Raw genomic sequence first — 18,029 nt, forward strand, 5'->3', positions numbered from 1 at the left:
GCGGTGGGACCCGGGGCACAGATGGACTGCAGGGATGCGGCGGTACCCGACTCAGGGATGCACTCTAGGACCGCAGGGATGTGGTGGAACCCGACGCAGGGATGGACCACAGGGATGCGGTGGGACCCGACGCAGGGATGGACCACAGGGATGCGGTGCGACCCGACGCAGGGATGGACCACAGGGATGCGGTGGGACCCGACGCAGGGATGGACCACAGGGATGCGGTGGGACCCGACGCAGGGATGGATGCGCGCCGGGAGCGGGCGCTTCGAACCGGCCCTAGGGGCGGAGTAAGGAGGCGAAGTGGAAGAATGCCACGCCACGCTCCTGCGAATCGAGTTAGGCGCGTGTAGAGCACAGCAATGCAGAACTGGTAGCAAAACTAGGAAATGTGTGTGACACAAACGCTGCAAAACACTCACAATCATATATGGTGGCTTGGGGTGGAAAGGACCTTATAAGATCATCTAATTCCGACACCCCTGTCACGGGAAGGGACATTTTCCCTACGCCAGGTTGCTTCAGTGGCCTCGAACACTTTTAGGGATGGGGCATCCACAACTTATCCGGGCAGCCACTTCCAGAGGCATCCGGAAACGCCACAATCCAACCACATACTGCGCACAAAAGCCAAGCCTGGGGGAGCGCACGTTAACCGCCGCCTAATTCAGGCAGGAGAGGTGCAGATTCCTCATTTTAACGCTGTTTTTTCCAGAGCCGGTGCCGCTCCAGAGGGAGGAGGATCCAAAATGACGCGCACCCCATGCGGCGTTTCCCGCGCGCCCCGGGGTGTGACGTCACGGCGGGAGGGCGGGAGGGCGCGCGCCCCGGGGCGTGACGTCACCGCGGGCGGGCGGGAGGGCGCGCGCCCCGGGCGTGACGTCACCGCGGGCGGGCTGGCGGGAGGGCGCGCGCCCCGCCCGGGCCTGCTGATTGGCCGCCGCCTTCCCGCTTCCTCCTCGCCGCCCCAGAACCCGCCATTTTGAAAACCTTGTTGATTTCGGGCCCGGGGAAGGAAGGGGAAAGAGCGGCACGGAGTGAGCGGCGGCGTGTCTGTCTGTGCGTCCGTCTGTCTGTCTCTTTGTGTGTGGGTGGGTGTGTCGCTGCGCCCGGGCCCGCCCTGCCCGCCGGGAACTGCCGCCTCCCGCTGCTGCCGCCGCCGCGCCCGAGGAAGGAGCCCGAGCCGAGGTGGGTCCCGCCGCCATGGCCGGAGCGGCGCCTGAGGGGCCGGGCGGGGCCGGGCCGTGACGGGGAGCGGCGGGGGACGCGGCAGCCGCCCCGGGAGCTCCTGTCAGCGCAGCCACCGCCTCCCGGAGCGCTCCCGGGGCGGGCGGAGATGGCGCCGTGGCCACCAGTGCTTTTCCCTCGGCCTCCGCCTTGCAGGTTTGGAAGCGACACCAAGCGCAGAGACCCCTCCCGAAGAGTCCCCGGCGGGGCTGAGAGACCCCTCTCCCGGCCCAGAGTATCCCCGAGTTGAGTCTCTAAAGGGAGATCCCACAGACTGAGCAAGGCGCACTTAGGAACCGAACTGATGATGAACAGCTGTAAAGTCTCTTAACTTTCCTATTCCGCTTCTGCCCCCGTTGAAAGGGGAAGGAAAAACGGCTTGTGGCGCTTTCCTTGCTTTTCCACGCGTGCCTTCAAGTAGAATTCAGTCAGTAACGCTATGAAAATGTCAGGTTACTTCTACATATCAAGTGAAAATATTGGTAGTAATACCCTGAAAGGTTTTTTTCTCCCCCCAGTGGTTTAGCAAAGAGCAAAAAGCTACTTTTCCCTTTACTATTGGGAATAAACATTAACTCGGGCTGTCATTCAGGGCACTGCTCTTCTCTGGCACCTGCTAATACTGCATATAAACAGTTGATTTATTTGGGATTTATTCAACCTGACCTCTTGAAGGTAATAGTGGCTTTAATATCAGAAAAAGAAAATTGTTAATTATGTGATACCTTTTCCAGAAGTGCTTACACAAATGATGCTGTATTTTGTTCCAGGCCTAAAGAGATAAAATTTTTGAAAGCTGGACTTTTTCCAGAATAAAACATATGTCAGTCTTCCTTTACTGTATAGACATTTTCTGTTAGCAGAGCAATGGTACATGCAAAATTAACATCTTTTAAAGTTAACATTTAAGCCACTTCAAATGCTAAGAAAATAATGACACTGTTAAGCATTTATTGGTTTTTGTTGTAGATCTGCACCTTAAAACCACAGAGTGTTTTCATGCCCTAAGATGCATCAGCTGTCTGAATTCTGTTAAATTCTTGTCTGTGTTGCTTGCAACTCTTTTTTATGTATTTTTCTGTTCCAGATTCCCATCTGGGAATGTGGCTTGTTTAAGTTAATAGCAAACCTGCATGCACAGTTAACCATGACCAGGAATAAGTATTGAGTTTATAGCAGGGTGCACTCAGATAGTGGTATCTTGAAACACTGCAGTTTTTAAAAGATAAAGTATCAGCTGCTCTGAGTGGGTGTTTCTGAATCTTCACAAAGCAGCTTATGTGTGAAAAGAATTTATAACCTTTTGGAGTGTTCTTAACTGGACTACTTGCAGAATAGAAGGCAACTTCTCCTGAAAAATTTTCTGAATTGTGTGTATGCAGAACACTTTAGTGATTGGAGAATGGCACAGTACAAGCACATTGTTTCTACTGCACAAGAGGATCATTTTAGAAAGCAAAATCCCTGTATTTTTCATGTATGTTGTTACACTGATGTTGCTTTTCCTGCCTCCTTTTTGCAGAACCAAACACTGATGATGCTTTTCCTGCCTCCTTTTTGCAGAACCAAACACCATGTCTGCTGTTGATTCGTCAAAAGAAGATACAATGTCGCCAGAAAAAACCGACGAGAAACAACCTGAAACTGAAAACAAAGCTGAGGAAAGTGACGAAGATGAAGAAGAGGAAGAAGAGGAGGAGGAAGAAGAAAAGGGTACTTGTTTTTCCACTGAATAAGTTGTCCTTTAATAAATGCCAAGCTGCTAAATGCAGTCTCCTGTGATTTTGGCTAATTGTGCAATTACTGGGGAGATTCCATGGCACACCTGTCTCATGGGTGGTAATATCTATCCAGCAGTTTGCAGCAGGCAACACTGGAAAGTGGTGCTGATTTGTGTCAAGAAAGATTGAAGGAATTGCCAGCACCCTGGGAGTCTACATGAGGGTTGTTTTGTTGTTGTATAAACTTTTCAATTGTTATAGGAGGTAGTGTCCTTTTTTAAAGTATATTTTTCTGTAACACTCTGAAATGATCCATGTTGCAAAAGAGAGATTTGTGAGTGTGCAGCCCTTTTGGAGACAATACAGATGTCTTTGCTTAACTATGGCTGAATAATTTCCTGGGTACCCAAATGTCATTATATTGAGGAGGTGGAAATTCCATTAGACTAATTTTGTCAACAAAAATTGTGGCCATGTGATAGGATGAGCAAGGCAGGGTTTGTGCTGTGGGATGGAATTGAAGAGGGTAGTCAAGGAGTACCAAACATGGTGAATTATCTACCCTGCAACAATGTTAATTTCCATTGTGAAGTCTCCAGCCGCCTGTTTTGCACATGAAAGCGTTCATGGAAACAGCTCCAGTGTGGCACAGTGAAAACCCCGTCACTGATAGTCTTGGGTTCTTGAAAGAGGGGAAGTTTGTCTCTAGGAAAAGTACTGGAAAGAAAACAGACTGTGCTGTTTGGAAAACAATGGGGTAATTTGAATTAGATTTTTAGTAACAGCTTTTCTTCGTACACCCAAGTGTGTTTTGCTTTGTTTTTGGCAGACCTGTACCAGTTTTGACGATGTTTGTACAGGTTTTTAAGCTGCTTTCAGATGTTAAAGCCAAGGCAGCCCATCTGTTTAGTGCTGGTGACAGTTTGATTAGAGGTCAAGTATTTTCTTGTGAAATATTTAAATGAAGCTTTAGGTTTTTCTCCATGAGTGGTGTCGTTAAAGTAAGGATGTGCAATGTGCACACAAAGCAATCCAAATGTGTTCATTAGTGAGCAGTGCAAGGATTACTGGGTGTGGAATTCTTGGAGTGTTTGTGACACTCACACTGTGCCCTGCAGAGTGGTGCAGGCCCACTGTGCTTGTGCTTCTGCCTCTCCTGCTGATAGGTGTGGTCCCTCCAGTCCAGCAGCAGGAAAAGAATTTCTCTGCAGTCATCCTGGGCTCTCCTTTTGCCCATCTGGTGGTAGAATTCCTCTCAGGAGTGCTGTGTGTGGGGCTGTGCAGTGCCCAAGGAGGAGACTGTGCAAGCACTGTCACTTCTGTACCTCAGAAGTGCAGTGAAGGCAGGGAATGATGGGTTTCTGAAAATGCACAGTGCTGCAGCCTCCTTTTCTTTTAGGAAATGCCCAGTCTGGTCTTGCAGCTTACATTGGATCCAGGGTTGTGGTTAAGAACTAGAGAGACTTCCAGTTCTGTACATGCAGCTCCACAGAACCACACTGACTTATGAGCCAAGGTCTGAAAGTGTCATGGCACCCTGTTACATCATCAGCCATTTCTTTATTTCCCATTTCAAAGATTCAGTGCTGTGTTGCCTGTCACTACAGTCAGATCTGCTGTGCAATGAAAAATACTGTGTTTAAAGGATCTGTCTTTTGCAGAAAAGAGTCTCATTGTTGAGGGGAAAAGGGAGAAGAAGAAGGTCGACCGACTGACCATGCAGGTGTCCTCATTGCAGAGGGAACCTTTTACAGTTACACCAGGTAAGTTTGACCCTTCACATAAGAATTGTGAGTGTTGGGAATGGTAATGAAACCTCTAAAAAGATCAAATTATTGATGTGTCGTGGATGAGACCTAATTTTAGAGTCATGACCCATTTTAAAATTATAAAGCTATTATGATTATGTGAAGAGTTCTATTCTGTAGCATCAATTTAAACCATGAAAGTTATATTATACATAGATAAGTACCTTTAGTCCTTCACCACCAACAGCAAAGGCAGGAGGAGCTACAATATAAAGAAATGCCAAATCCCTGTACCCTGATCCAGTAAGGAAGGTAAAGAGCCTGTCAGGATGCCTAAGACATAGGTCAGACATTAAGCAGGACTTTTCCTATTACAATAATGCTATTATAAAGTAACATCCTTTAAAAAACAGTAGATATTTCAAGTTATACAGGTAAATATGAACTTACTGAATATCATAAGTGATTTTAATTGTTTCAGGGAAAGGACAAAAGCTCTGTGAAATTGAAAGGATACAGTTCTTCCTGAGTAAAAAGAAGACAGATGAACTGAGGAACCTGCACAAACTCCTCTACAACAGGCCAGGCACTGTAAGAACTTCAGTCTTATGTATCTACTAGTTCTCAAAAATGTTTGTTGTGTAGTTTTCTACATTTGCACATGTGAATCTACTTCTTAAATGTCATTTATTACAGACCTAGAAAATTAGTATTGCAGGACCAGTGAAGTAAACCCATTATTTTTTAACTCCTAAAACTACTCTTATAAAAATCCTATGTCAAGGTGCACTGAATTGTAAATCTCCTTGAATGTAGATTTTTTATGTACTATTTTTTTATAGTGCAAGGATGGTTTACCTTGCAGGGTTGAATTAGAAATAATTTATTGTTCACATACTAAAAGCTGCTGACTTGCAGATGACCCTCAAAATACTCCACGTAGTTACTCTGTTCAATGTGGCCTTTTCTTAGTACTTCTATTTTATATTTGAAAACTGTTACTGGGTTTTAATTCATTGCTGATTACATAGTAATTTTCACCCTTTATTTGCACAAAGCAGTAGAAAGTAAAATTACTTTATATGTCAAATCCTAATAGTTATTTTTGTCACATTTATATAAGAGAATTAAAATATTAGTTTAAACCAGATATGATCCCTTTTGTATGTAAGGATGAAACTTAAAGAAAATATAAATGCAAATCTTTTTTTGGAGCCCTTTGTATCAGTGGTTGTGCCTTCAATTGCAGAGTAAATATGACCCATTTTCCTTACTAATGAAGATGAAATGAATATAGGAAAATAAAGGCAGATTAAATTTTACACTTACCATAATTATTGGAATTTGGTTTCAATATCTTCATGTCTTTTGGAGACAGGAACAGCCAGCACAGAAACCAGAAACTGAATGGTGTTATAGAGATATATGGAAGGTGTAATATCTCAGACCACTGCTTCAAACTCAATGCTTGTTTAAAGGGCAGAGAAACATCTGTTGCCTCAAATATTCAGAAAATGAAAGTGTCAGTGTGGTTTCATTCAAAACTGTTCAATCAGAATATTTGGGAACTCAGACTGCTGTTTAATACAGCAAAGGCCAAATCTGGTCTTTTATGCACATTCTTGTTGGTGCTTTGGATTGTAATTAACATTTAAAAAAAAAAATACCAATGCCATCTGCAAATTCTCTCTGGGTGCTGGACAAAGCTCTTTGGAAAAGGAGCTCAGCTTTGGTAAAATTATGTAAACTCATGGAGAAACAGCAGAACAAAATTTGTAGGAGTATTGGAAGTGAGTTCAAGTTATTTTTGGTAGTGTTAAAAAGATCTCAGAAGGCTGAAAGGTTTGGGGTTATTCTTTAACATCTTTTATTTGGTAAAAGGAGATTAAGTGAGACAAAGAACTTAAATATATTTGGGGTTTTGATAGGAGCAATTTTCCTTTACAAAGGCTGTTGCAATGGAAGTTCAAACCAGTTCAGACATCAGGTATAATTTTAGAAGTTGTAAATTGGGGGGCATGTAAAGGCAAAACCTGGTCCTGCTAAATAAGAGGTTCAAAAACACAGTCACAGTCCTGTGCAAGAGTTCAGAAAATCTAGTAGGGTAAATCTTATAAAATTCCTTATTTTGTAATAAATTACATGATACAAAACATGCAACAGGCTCTTCATGTGGTCACAGATTTTCAAACCTTTAAATAATCATGCAGTACATTCTAAACAATGAAATGACATGTGACTTTATCTAATGAGTTATTAGAAATAATCAAAAGTACCAAGATCACACAAATTGTTGTAGTTGGTCATGAGACAAATAAAGGCACAGTCCATGTAGGTTATCACAGTGTTACTTTTTGTTAAATGCTAGAACAGATTTTTTCATGCATGAAAAGTTAACCAATGTAATCAGGTGAAATCTTTTGACCAGCCTGCAATGGAAAGTAATCTGTTTGTTCTGTTCTAGGTGGCATCTCTAAAGAAGAATGTGGGTCAGTTCAGTGGGTTCCCATTTGAAAAAGGAAGTGACCAATACAAAAAGAAGGAAGAAATGCTGAAAAAGTGATTATCTCTTTTGATACTTAACACAGCTTCACTAATGCTGGACACTTTATTTTAAAATTTTTTCCCCCACCAGATTTTACCTGAGATTAAATTAAAAGTAGAAGCTGAGTGGCTCTACTTTTCTTTTTTTAATACAAACCTGTGTCCTTCTATGCATCAAAATGTTCCTCTTTCAGAATCAAAGGTGTTTCTGCTTATTATATATTAAACATACCAGAATTGCTGTAGCAACCAGTCTAACAAACTTCTTTTTCTTTTTTACTGTCTCCCTTCATAAGCTGCTTCTCTGTTAGCAGGAGAAGCTGCTGCAACTCAGTTTTGGCTGGACTGAAAGGGTTTAGAAATGCCCTTTGCATATTTGTGTAGCTACTTGTAAAGAAACTGAAAGACTAATAGACATCTACAAAGTTAAATTTACAATGTTTATGTTTAAATGTTTACAAATTTACAAATATTTGTACAACTGATTCTAAAATGCCCTTTTTTTCAGTGCCTGTTTTTTGATAGTGTGAAGGCTTCCAGAATTTGGAATTTGCAAATTTTCCTTTCTCATTTATGCAGTTTTCCAACAGTAGGATTTGTGAAATGTGTGGGAATCTACAAGACAAACTCTGTCTCCTGGTGGGACTTTTGACTGTTTCCCACTGACTTAATTGGATAATTCCCATTATCCACAAAAGGTCACAAAATAACTTTGCACATTTTTTCCCCTAATTTTCCATGTATCTCAATCTTTTTTCCTTTTCTCTTTTTTTTTTCCTTTCTAGATTTAGAAATGCAATGTTGAAAAGTATCTGTGAAGTTCTTGACTTGGAAAGATCAGGTGTTAATAGTGAGCTCATAACCAGAATATTAAACTTCTTAATGAACCCAAAATCTTCAGGCAAGGTGAGATGGAGGTCGTTGTGTTTGCTTTTATAACCCTCTTCTGGTGGAAAATGCATCTGTGTCTATTTGCTTGTGATTTGCTGGTAACCAGTGGTGATAAAATTGCTGGTTTAAGTTACTGAAGTAGGAATGGCTCCTTGAAAGAGAGGCAGGAATGGCTCCTTGAAAGAGAGGCAGGAATGGCTCCTTGAAAGAGAGGCAGGAATGGCTCCTTGAAAGAGAGGCAGGAATGGCTCCTTGAAAGAGAGGCAGGAATGGCTCCTTGAAAGAGAGGCAGGAATGGCTCCTTGAAAGAGAGGCAGGAATGGCTCCTTGAAAGAGAGGCAGGAATGGCTCCTTGAAAGAGAGGCAGGAATGGCTCCTTGAAAGAGAGGCAGGAATGGCTCCTTGAAAGAGAGGCAGGAATGGCTCCTTGAAAGAGAGGCAGGAATGGCTCCTTGAAAGAGAGGCAGGAATGGCTCCTTGAAAGAGAGGCAGGAATGGCTCCTTGAAAGAGAGGCAGGAATGGCTCCTTGAAAGAGAGGCAGGAATGGCTCCTTGAAAGAGAGGCAGGAATGGCTCCTTGAAAGTCCTCCTTGGGTGAGGACTTAAACAGAAACTGTATTTACAAGCAATTTACCCATTATACACAGTTAGGACACAGATGTGTCCTGGTCAGTACATGGAGCTAATTAGGACATCCACCCTCAATATCAAAGTATCTTCTGCTTTTTTGTGTGAATGGAGGAGAATACACATAATATGAAAGGACAGGAAAATAAACTGACAGATGTTATCTCTGTGTGCTGCATTTGGCAAATGTATGTTATTGTGTTTGGACATCACAAAATGGGACTTGTTGCAAGGCCAGAAAAATTTGATTTAGCAATTATGTGCTGGCACACAGGATTCAGCTACCAAGATTACTAAATTCTGTTGTTAACTTGTAGTTTCAGTTTTAATATAAAAGTAATACTGAGATAGTTGCATTGTTACTCAGCAAATTAAATTTATTCCCAGCAAACACTGGTAAGTGATGTGAAAAAGGAGTCTCCATGTTGCCTTAGGGACACAGGAACTGAGTGCCAGCAAGACATGGCAGAATTCCTGCCTTTGTCTTCTGAGTTGGCAGCTGATACATTACCAGCAGTAGGGACTGGCTTTTATGGCCTGGGAGTGCATAGATAGGTAAAAGTTTCCTTCTAGATTGTCCTTCCTTTTTTTCTGTTCCTAAACCCCAACCTTTGCTTATGGAAATGGTGCACTTAACTTAGAACTGAACTTTCATTTTGCTCAGCTCAGTCTCCATAGTGAGTATCTGCAAAATGTTATGGCCTAAGTGTAGTACATAAAATAGTCCTGGGTTTTGTTGAGAGACCTCTGTGTTTGTTTACTGTTAATTCATGTGGCTTGAAAGAATTTATATTTTTGAAATTCACTTTTGAATTCCTGCTTGGATGACCCACATCTGTTGTTTCTCAGCCGTTGCCAAAGTCCAAAAAAACACCAAACAAAGGCGGCAAAAAAGAGCGGAGTAGCTCTGGAACAACGAGGAAAGCAAAACGCACCAAATGCCCAGAGATCCTGTCAGATGAATCCAGCAGTGAAGAAGATGAAAAGAAGGAAAAGGATGACTCTTCAGAAGAAAAAGAAAGTGAGGATGAGGTAATGAGGGGTTTTGTTTGTTCTTAAACATGGGGCTCAAAACGTTTGTCGTTATGTTGTGATCACTTGGTAATTCTTGGAACAGAGTTGGGAGGTAAGTGATGTTTAACTGAATGAATGGTTTGAAAGAAAAGGGAACACATCAGCAATTTATAAGAAATTTTCGTATTTATAAAACCATTTTCTGTATTAATCAACCATTGGTGTTCAAGAAAATGCTTTGTATGAGCTGTGGAAGCTTTGGCTGTAATGCAAGGCCACTGTTTACTTGGGTCACATTCTGTCTCTTGCAGTGAAGTGTGACAGGCTGTTAAGTAAACAGTCAACTATAGAAACAGTAACAAAAGTGCTTTGTTGAAAGGCAGTTTATGTAATTCTAATGTTTATTTTGTCAGGGTATTTTGTTAGGTGTTGGTTTGAATGTAAAAAGATTGTTCAAGGAAATGCCACGTGTCTCCTTGAAACAAATTTAATGAATTTTAATTCAATTCCGTTTTTCTTTCCCCATAAATGGAAAATTGAGAGGGCTGAAATACTAAAGGTTGACATATTTATTCCTCTCTTCAGGAAGACACTGTTTCTACTGTCAGGAGAGGAATGTCTCTTTCAGAGGCAGGAGATGTCTTTTAGATGTCTTTTAGAAAATTTTTCAAGAACAGTTATTTAAAAAACAAACAAAAAAGCAAAAAAATCCCACAAACTGCAAAAAATCCAAAACACCCAAAGAAAACTCTGACAAACAAAAAGGCCTAACAGAAAACCCCATTGGTCTAAATGGGTCATCTTTGCTTTCTTTCAGAAATTAGGGATTACATATGTCTGCCAGGCAGTAGCTGAATGGACTGAGGTCTTTAGAAACTGAAGTTGACACACATGGAGCAAAAACTTAATTATGAAGAAAACACTGCTCTGTCAAATTAGTTTGACTGTAGGACATGGTGAAATGGAAAATGTCTGTACAGCTTAAAAATTGCAGGATTTTTTTTTAAAAACATTAGGTTTATGACAACTTTTGATATATTTTACAGGTGGAAGGATGTAGGCAGCATATTTGTTTTGCTGTAGGAATTTCAAGCATGGAATGTCTGGAATAAACTGTCCTCAAAGTGGATGATTTTCCTTTGTGGAAAAGAGGTATGAATTATCAGAGTAAAAACCATCATTTGAATTTTCTGGTTTTCTTCTTTATAGCCTCCTAGAAAAGCATCTAAAAGAGAAAAATCCAAAAAGATGACTCCTAAAAGCAAGAAGGCTGTGAAGGGTGCAAATGTCAAGAAGGCAGACAGCAGCACTACTAAGAAAAACCAGAACAGTTCTAGAAAAGGTAAATGTTTTCAATCTTTCATCATGTGTTGTGTGCTAACTTAACTGGCATGTGTCTTAGAAAGCAAAGCTTTGGCACCTAATTGTGAAAGAAAATGGAATTTTGGTGAATTGTTGACTTGCTACTTGAAATGTTAATTTAAAAAAAAAGTTATAGTTTTGGGTATATTTCGTGTAATTTCTTCTGTGTTAATACATATATATAGTTATTATTTGCATATAAACTGAAAGCATCAGCCTAGATCTCCTTTCTGCTGGAAAAACATTGGCAAAATTCTGTTGGGGCCTCTGTGGTGGCTTCATGAGAATCTTGTCATTGATCCAGTAGTGGATGTCCCACCGTGCATGTCTTTGGTTCAGCAGCTTGATGTGGTTTTTTGTTAACAGAGACAGGTTTTCTCTATTCATCCCCTGGCTGTTGGTTTTCTTACATCTCCCAATATCCATGGAAGTTACACAAAGGTTGAGTTCCTGTGAAATTTGCAGCAGAAAGAAATCCAAACTACTTTTTGAAGCAAATAAGTGCTTTTTATTTTTTTAGGACTGTAATACTTCAGTTAGAATTGTTGTAATAAACCTTTTTGTTTAGTGTGATAGATTAAATTTATCAATCCTACTTTCTGGTTTGTAAACTTGTAGTTTCTCAACAACTGTGCAAATTCATAAAAAATTGTAGAACTGATAAAATTAGCTTTGTTTTTAAATGGATGGACTAGCAAGTTGTCTGTTGTAAGGGAGAAGAAGTTCTGCATCAGATGCCTTTGAAAAATTCTGGTGGCTTCTGTTTTGGAGGAAGAAAGCAGAGAAATTGAAAACCTTCTGTTACAATTAAAATTGTTCTTCATATTTAGAAAGTGAGTCTGAGGATAGTTCAGATGATGAACCTTTGATTAAAAAACTGAAGAAACCACCCACAGATGAAGAAGTGAAGGAAACTGTCAAGAACTTGCTGGCCAATGCAAACTTGGAGGAGGTCACAATGAAGCAAATTTGCAAGGAGGTGAGCAAATATGGTCTTGCAGTCTCTTTTTAGGCAGGGCATTGTTTGTGAACTGACTTTTAGCATCATTTCAGATGGAGGCTTGTACTCTGCACCACTGTTCAGAAACTAAATAGTTTTGCATTGATTTACTTACAGGCTGACAGCTGTAACAAAGAAAGCTGTGAACTTTAAGACATACAACACTGATACAAAGATTAGAAGGGGAATATCCAAAGGAAAATGAGCTGCATGGAAAGTGCAAAACAACTGCCATGTTTCTCAGTGAAAATATTTGAGATTTTGGGCAGGTTGCTGCTGTCTGCAGGGGAGGGCTGTGTCCTGCTCTCTCTGCCTTTCTGCTGCCCACCTTGCTCTCATTCTTCCTGTATTCTCTCTTCATGAGACCATTCAACTGCCATCTATCACCAAAAATTGAGTAGGTCTCAGTGAATTGAATCAGTACAGCAAGAAATCCATTATTTGTCAGGAAAGGTGGGGAAAAGAGACCAGAAAATACATTTGCCTTGATATTTTCTGCAGTCAGTTAACTCACATTTGGTTTTCCTGGTACCAAGAAGTTGTCCTGAGGAAGTTAAAGCAGAAGTTATTATGAGAAAATTGGATGTGTATATTCTGTACAAAGTTTTTGTCATTTTTTTATAGTCATTCCAGAAGTCTGGAGTTTGTGGTCTGTAATAAAATACTCTGAATTTGGTGTCAGTGGTGGCTTCTGGTTTTTTGTTTGTTTGGTGCTCTTGCACCCTGTAACCAAAGAATAGTTGCAGAACAGCACTCAAATATGTTGTCCCTTCTGTTACTCTCTTGAAAGGATAACAATTTTATTTATTATCAACCCCAAGGCTAATTTATTTTTAATTATTTCACTTCCTGCACTAATTTAGGACTATCTGACTGCTTAGAGAGCATTTAAAGCAAAGTTCAGAGAATTCTTATTTGTGTGACGTGACATTTCAATTTGTTGGTGTGAAAAAATTACAGTCCCAGGTTAGTCAGTGACCAAACATAAAACAATAAATGTATTTAAATATTTATGTGGTCAAAATAAGGACAGGAAAATAAGCCTGTCTCTTTCCATAACTAACAGAAGATATTTTGCCAGTTTTAATATTAGAAGTACGTGTGAATTTTTGCCCTGATTTCCTTTAAGCTCCTTCTATTCATACAATGCATTGAATGAAAGTAATTAGAGGTTTGTTTTTTGTTTCCCTTTTATTTTAGGTGTATGAAAAATATCCTAGTTATGATTTATCTGACAGGAAAGACTTCATTAAAAAAACAGTCAAAGAGGTAAAACTTTATCATTTAGAAAATGTTCTGGGTTGGGTTGGGGCTTTTTCTTCAGCCTGTTAGCAACTGGCATGGCATCCTGTTACACCAGTTTTAATATAATATATTAATATATATAATATTGGAATTTTAGTGCTCTGCTAAACCACCTTTAATTTTTGGGTTTGGGGTTTTTTTCCCCCCTTTTGTATCCCTCTTTAAAAAAGTAATTGCTTCATACTCTGTTTTCTTAGCATGCTACTACTACTGTTATGAATTTCTTTGGTAAGCAGAACTAAAATTAAAGTTACCATATTTTTGATGACTTTTACTCTGAAAACTGAGTTTGTTTTAAATTACAATCTTGGCTGCAAAGTGCACTCTAATTCATGCACCAACCACATAGATTGATACAGAACATTGCAAAAACTTCTTTGCAGAGAGAGTGCTCAGGGATTGGAATGGGCTGCCCAGAGAGGGGGTGGATTCCCCATCCCTGGAGGTTTTTCAACTGAGCTTGGCCGTGGCACTGAGTGCCATGATCTGGTAAAGGGACTGGAGTTGGACCAAGGGTTGGACTTGATGATCTCAGAGGTCTTTTCCAACCCAATCCATTCTATGATTCTGTGACCTGTGAGCTGAGGCAAAAGAGAATAAAGACAGAGCTTTTCTCTCTTCCTGTGCTCCTGGTAGTGGAGTTATAATAATCTTCCCTTTGAGTTTGCTGTGCTGAGGATCAGGTGTTATTCCTGACAGAGGGTTTATTGTCCAGTCTGTGGCTGGTAATTTGAAAAAGAATTCAATTACTTCTGCTTGCCCCAAAACTAAAAAGGAACTGTAGAAATGAGGTTCACTTAGTGGAGTTAATAATAACTTTTCTTTTTCATGTGAGTGCTCTTGCAGGTGTTGATAAATGGCTGTCTAGAGTAGCTGTGTCTGTGTGATGTGCACACATGTGTCACTGTCAGCAAAGCCATGAGAGCCATTTGTCTGCTCTGGGGATGTTCTGGGGGTTTTTGTGATAGTAAAAACTGTATTTTCTGGATAGTTTGATACAAAAGGAGAGGTTTTATGGAATTGGATTGAAAAAAAGGAGAAAACTAACACACTTCTCTTTTCAGTTGATTTCATGATCTGATTTGGCTGTGGGAAATGAAGATTCCTGGTTTAATATTCCCATGGATTTGAAGATCTGATAGGCACCAGCAAAAGGAAAATGTCTTACCCTTGTATTTAGTGAGAGCTAATTCTGCTGATCTATGTTGAGTGTTAATGTAAATTGCTTTGTGTATTTTTTTTTAAACAGAACTGCATTTGATGCAATTTTTAGTTGAACATACTTAAGTTTCGTGCATGGCAATAAATGTTCCCTTTTTTATAGTTTTGTACATTTTTGAATAGCATTGTATAACCAGATTGATTAGAGCCATTGTAGATGTTTGGTGTGGATTACTGGCTTGGAGGAGAATTAAAATCAAAGTGAAATGAAAGCTGCTTATCTGCACATATAGGCAGAGACTGGAATATTGCAGTATTGGTTACAAAGGTATTTTGAATACATATTCCTTCTGAAAATAATGAGTTAATCACATGTTAATCTCTTATATTCTGATACATTCTACAATTGCAGAATTATTTTGAATATAGATTACAGTCTTGCATGTGTAGGCACTGAGAGCTATCAAAGCGTGGTAACTAATGGGCATATAGATGTTATTTTTGTACTTTTAAAAGGCTTTTTGTTGTGTATATAAAGCTATTTCAAGTTTCTTTTATGCAAACCAGTTTTCTAATCTTGTCTTTGGATTTATGACATGAAATGTCAGTGATGGAAAGTGGTTTGCAGAAGTTTCATGAAACTACAAACAAGCTGAGGTTTTACCATGTCTGTCCCATCTTACCTTGTACAGAAACTAAACTGTAGTTTTATACCTGCAGTTTAACTTTTTACAAAGACTACAGACATTGTTTCAATGTCTTGAGCAGAGTAAATAAAATCCCTGTAAAGGCAATGGGAACATTTCTGAAGTTCACTTTGCAAAATATCTTGTACATTAGTGTCTTGTCTTGGTGGGTTGGCATCTCCCAAGTGGGAATCCAAGATGTACAGCTGGGAGGGAGGATTAATACCTTTGGAAACCCACAGTGGGGCTTCCAAATCAGAGAGCACTGATGTGGCCATGTGTGGGTAACCTTTTCTCTGTCTGGGAAGGCTTCTCTGCACCTGAGCCTCAGTGCCTCAACATGGACAATGGTCCTTCTAAACCTGCAGTTTGGAACTTTGGCTGGCAGCTTTGAGGATAAAAGTGAACTCCTTGCATGGATTTTTGTTATTTAGGTTTTTTCTTGTCTACATCTTGTTGCTAATATGGGAAGTCCTGCAGTTAAAATCATAAAACAAATAGTGCTGAAGAGTGGGCTGCCATCAGCAGAGTCCCTCTGGCTAGTATTGCTGAAAAGACAAAGTGTATTTTTCTGAATTTTATTATTGTACAGTTGAGAAATAAGGGTTCATAAATGATCTGAATTCTGAAAATGTTCAGCCATTCAGACTGTTGATCTTCACACACTTCTGAATTTCTTTGCGTGTAATCATTTATAACAAGGCTGAATGTAACGGGGATTTTTTGTATTCAATAAATGTCTTTCACAAAAATGTAAATCAATTTTGATCTAATGTTTGCTTACATGTATAGTAAAAAAATACACAAACAAGGTTATTTGTCTTTATCTCATCTGCTAGAAAGTATTGGCTTCTCAGCTTTAAAGATACTGTTGCTGAAATGTATGTCTTTGCACCAGGATAAAATTTTATATCTTTTGTGAGACTGATCTTGGTTTGGTTTGTTTGTTTTTTTTTTTTATTTTTCTCTGAACTGCTTTGCAAATAAAAAGATCAAAAATTTCCAAGTCCTGCTTAAGAGCGGAAAGTTACTTGGGTTAATTTTGTTGGATTTTCAGGTTGGTGTTTTACAAATGCTTGAACTGCCTTTTGATTTTTATGTAAATATACTGGCCAGTTTTAGTTATGTGTGTCAGGAAGTGTTTTTAAGATGAGCTAGTCCCAAGTATAAACTTTTTTTCATAGTGTAAATGCTACTGAAACTTCAAAAAGGATGGCATATTTCTGTTCATTGTTTATGTGCATTCCTTGCCACTTTGGAATTGCACAGATGGAATGGGAATGAACTTGACATCCTTCAAATGCTTTGTTTAGATCTCTTAACAACTTAGTGTAGTCCTCGACAGAGAAGAAATAAGAGCTGTTCCCCTGCTGATGCAGCTGATACAAGATTCCAGTTCTTTCTGCAACTGGGAGAAAGGATGCAAGACAATACTGAAAGGTAAATGTTCTGCTTCTCCTGATTCTACTGGATTAGAAACACAGATGTTTAAGGATTTAAATCCTGTACAGAAAGGCTCATCAAAAGTAGAAGTGGGTTAAACTGGGTGAAAGGTAAGTGCATGAAGAGTTATACCTGTTCAGACATACACCCTCCAGATGCTCAAGGTAATGTCCTGACCATTGATTTCTAAAAAAATAATTGTGCCAACATCTTGATTTGATGGCTTTCAGCATAATTCCTACAAGTCTTTGGTATTCCTTATTTTGGTTGGTGACCTGCAAAACCACCTAAAGTTAACCTGAATGACTTGCTGAGATAAACAGCTGTTCTTAGGAGTGAGCTTTCCATTTGAGGTAACTGTGTGGGCCCTGTAGACAAGGAAGGTGGAGACAGCAAGTTGGGGAGAGAGAAACATCAGAAATTTTTAGTGAAGAGAGATTACCTGTCTCTAGGAGTTATGTGGTAACCCATGTTACACTGCTGAGGCATCTCACCAAGATGAAATTAGGCAGACACAACTTCAAGTGCCATCCCACTATTTTCCAGAAGCTCTAAACTATCAGCCCTCTTGTAGCTGAGCAGGCTGCTTGTAGGATCTCTGTTCTTCCTGCATTATGCTGTTACCAGGCACATGACAAAGCAAGATCTAGAAGTGCCTGAGTTTATATTAGCAACTGTTAAGCTGGACTTTAAAATAGCCCTTTTAGCTGGACTTAAAAATAGTTTAATGTGGACAAATAATGCCCCTGGCTGTCAGCGTGGTGGCTCTGTAAGGTTTATTAGCTCTGTTGCTGTTTCAGAGGGAGAATGGCTCATGACCACTTGGGCAGATCTAATCTGTCCTGTTTCCAAATCAGAAAATTGGCCATAATCAAGTAGCTTGACCTGAGCTTGATGAAAGCATTGGTGAAAATAGATCTGGTGGTAGTTTAGGGAGAAGAGTAGAAAAATCTGTAAGGCACCAGAATACTGTCTGAAAAACTTGCAGGAAGAAATCTAATATAATATTCCACTTGCTGAAAAACATCTTGAATCCTGGCGTGTTGTTTCCCTTTGGCAAAGAAGTGTCTTTCCTGCCTCTGACTTTAGAACTATTTATTAAAGCAAGAAGGTGGAAATTACAGGTCTAAAGGTTTATTCTTGAAGAAAGATGGGCTGACAGGAACCTCATGAAGGCCAACAAGCAGCTCTGTGTTGGCCTGTTCCAAGTAGCAGCTTTGGTACCACATGATCTCCAGAGGTTCTGGGGATAAGAGGATGGCAATATTATGTACCTTGTCCTGCCTTTTCACCTGGC

General features: G+C 40.0%; 1 protein-coding gene across 4 annotated transcripts; it reads left to right on the forward strand.

The window, feature by feature from the left end:
• Positions 1 to 949: 949 nt before the first annotated feature.
• On the forward strand, positions 950 to 16,277 carry DEK (DEK proto-oncogene). 4 transcript variants are annotated; one of them, XM_071553184.1, is made up of 11 exons: positions 950 to 1,191; positions 2,794 to 2,943; positions 4,613 to 4,714; positions 5,181 to 5,290; positions 7,164 to 7,258; positions 8,029 to 8,149; positions 9,611 to 9,793; positions 10,985 to 11,117; positions 11,968 to 12,116; positions 13,338 to 13,406; positions 14,507 to 16,277. In XM_071553184.1, exons 2-11 carry the CDS (start codon positions 2,805 to 2,807, stop codon positions 14,516 to 14,518), a joined length of 1,113 nt encoding a protein of 370 aa, XP_071409285.1. In that variant the 5' UTR covers positions 950 to 1,191; positions 2,794 to 2,804; the 3' UTR covers positions 14,519 to 16,277. The 4 variants fall into 4 exon arrangements, with proteins under 4 accessions (XP_071409285.1, XP_071409286.1, XP_071409287.1 ...); XM_071553185.1 differs by having other exon boundaries at positions 958 to 1,062; XM_071553186.1 differs by having other exon boundaries at positions 976 to 1,040.
• The last annotated feature ends 1,752 nt before the right edge of the window (positions 16,278 to 18,029 follow it).

This window comes from Pithys albifrons, chromosome 4 (genome assembly GCF_047495875.1).
Source record: "Pithys albifrons albifrons isolate INPA30051 chromosome 4, PitAlb_v1, whole genome shotgun sequence".
NCBI classification, from domain to species: Eukaryota; Metazoa; Chordata; class Aves; order Passeriformes; family Thamnophilidae; genus Pithys; species Pithys albifrons.